The 1,445-nt window shown below is 51.6% G+C and overlaps 1 protein-coding gene across 1 annotated transcript; it reads left to right on the top strand.

Annotated features, from left to right (window-relative positions):
• Nucleotides 1-350: 350 nt before the first annotated feature.
• VOLCADRAFT_101345 (uncharacterized protein) lies at nt 351-1,170 on the top strand (the record flags this gene model as incomplete). Its single annotated transcript, XM_002959783.1, has 1 exon — nt 351-1,170. A coding segment is annotated over one exon (820 nt), but the record flags the coding sequence as incomplete, so codon positions are not given.
• Between the last annotated feature and the right edge of the window lie 275 nt (nt 1,171-1,445).

The raw sequence follows: 1,445 nt of genomic DNA on the forward strand, positions 1-1,445 counted from the left end.
GATAAGAACTAGATGAGGCCTGAGTGAGCTTGTGCGTATGAACAGCTACATTGCATTGCTCAGACAGCTACATTGCACTGCTCAGACAGACGAAGCCACATAGGCCGCAAGCCACTTCAGCATAGTTACGCCTGCGATCGGCCATAGCCCGCAGACGCGGACGCCGCAAATGCTATCTGTTTACACCCTACAGGCGTGGTTCACGTACGTATTCGCGTATATAGAATTTCATATAGAAATTTTGCGTGTTCCTTGCGACTTGCGACTTGCGAGTTGCGAGTTGCGACTTGCAACTTTAGCAGTACCCGCAATTTGTTATGCAAGCAGTCACCTCGCACCCGCAATTTGTTATGCAAGCAGCCATAAGCAAGATGGTTCTCCTCCTGGACGCTCGTGTGCATAAGAATCTCATCCAGAGTAGTAACACAGCAAAGGAGCTCTGGGATGGTTTGAGGAAGATGTACGACGATCTAAACGACGCGGAAGTGGCGTCGCTCGCAGAAGCCTTTGAGCAAATCAAGAAGGGAGACAATGAGGCCGTGGACGCATACGTCACAAGAGCCTACGAAATGTATCTGAAGGTCACACGGCACGAGGACTACAAGATGTCAGTTCCATTGGGTATTTTGAAAAGCGTACGAGGCTTGAGTGATAACGAGTTTGGTACCGAGGAGCGCGTTTTCAGGGCTACTGGGTACCCGAAGACATTTGAGGAGCTAAGGGCGCGCTTGCTGGCGATCAACGCCGAAGCGAATGTTTCTGCAAGGAAGACCGAGTCCGAGCCAGTAGCGGCGTTCATCGCTAATCGCAGTTCCAAGGCACATTTGATATGTTACTCCTGTGGCAACACTGGTCACATCGCCCGCGAGTGCTCCAACGCAAAAGGCGGCACTCCGCAATCTTCAGGCTTCGGTTCTTCCTCTTCCCGTGTACCGCGCTCAACGCCAGCCGACTCAGCGACGTTGAGGTGTGATTGGTGCGGGAAGGACGGTCATGTCGCGTCGCGGTGTTTTCGAAAAAAGGAGGGAAAACCGCGAATTGGTCAAAAGGAAATAGTCGCTCTAACCTTGGTAGCTCGCAAACAAGAATTCACGCCAGGAGACGTGGAACAGCACGCGAATGGAAAACTAGAAGGGTTTTCCTCTTTTGATCACTTTATTCGGCACCGACGTAGGTACATATTCTACGATCCCGTGCATCCGTCCGAGTGGGAGAATGGGTCGCAGTGGTGGCTTGATTCGGGTAGCAGGTACCACATTACGGGGGATAAAAGTGTCCTGCACGATTACACCCCCTTAAGTAGTGATGTTCATATAACTATCGAGGTGGGCAGTGGTCAAGTACTGCCAGCCGCAGGATATGGCACTGTGTACGGGCCAGATAGCTACTATCTGCCTTGAGTACCCCGGTGATACATGTATCAAACCCAAGNNTGTGCACCCTCA

This window comes from Volvox carteri, assembly GCF_000143455.1.
Source record: "Volvox carteri f. nagariensis unplaced genomic scaffold VOLCAscaffold_775, whole genome shotgun sequence".
Lineage (NCBI taxonomy): Eukaryota > Viridiplantae > Chlorophyta > Chlorophyceae > Chlamydomonadales > Volvocaceae > Volvox > Volvox carteri.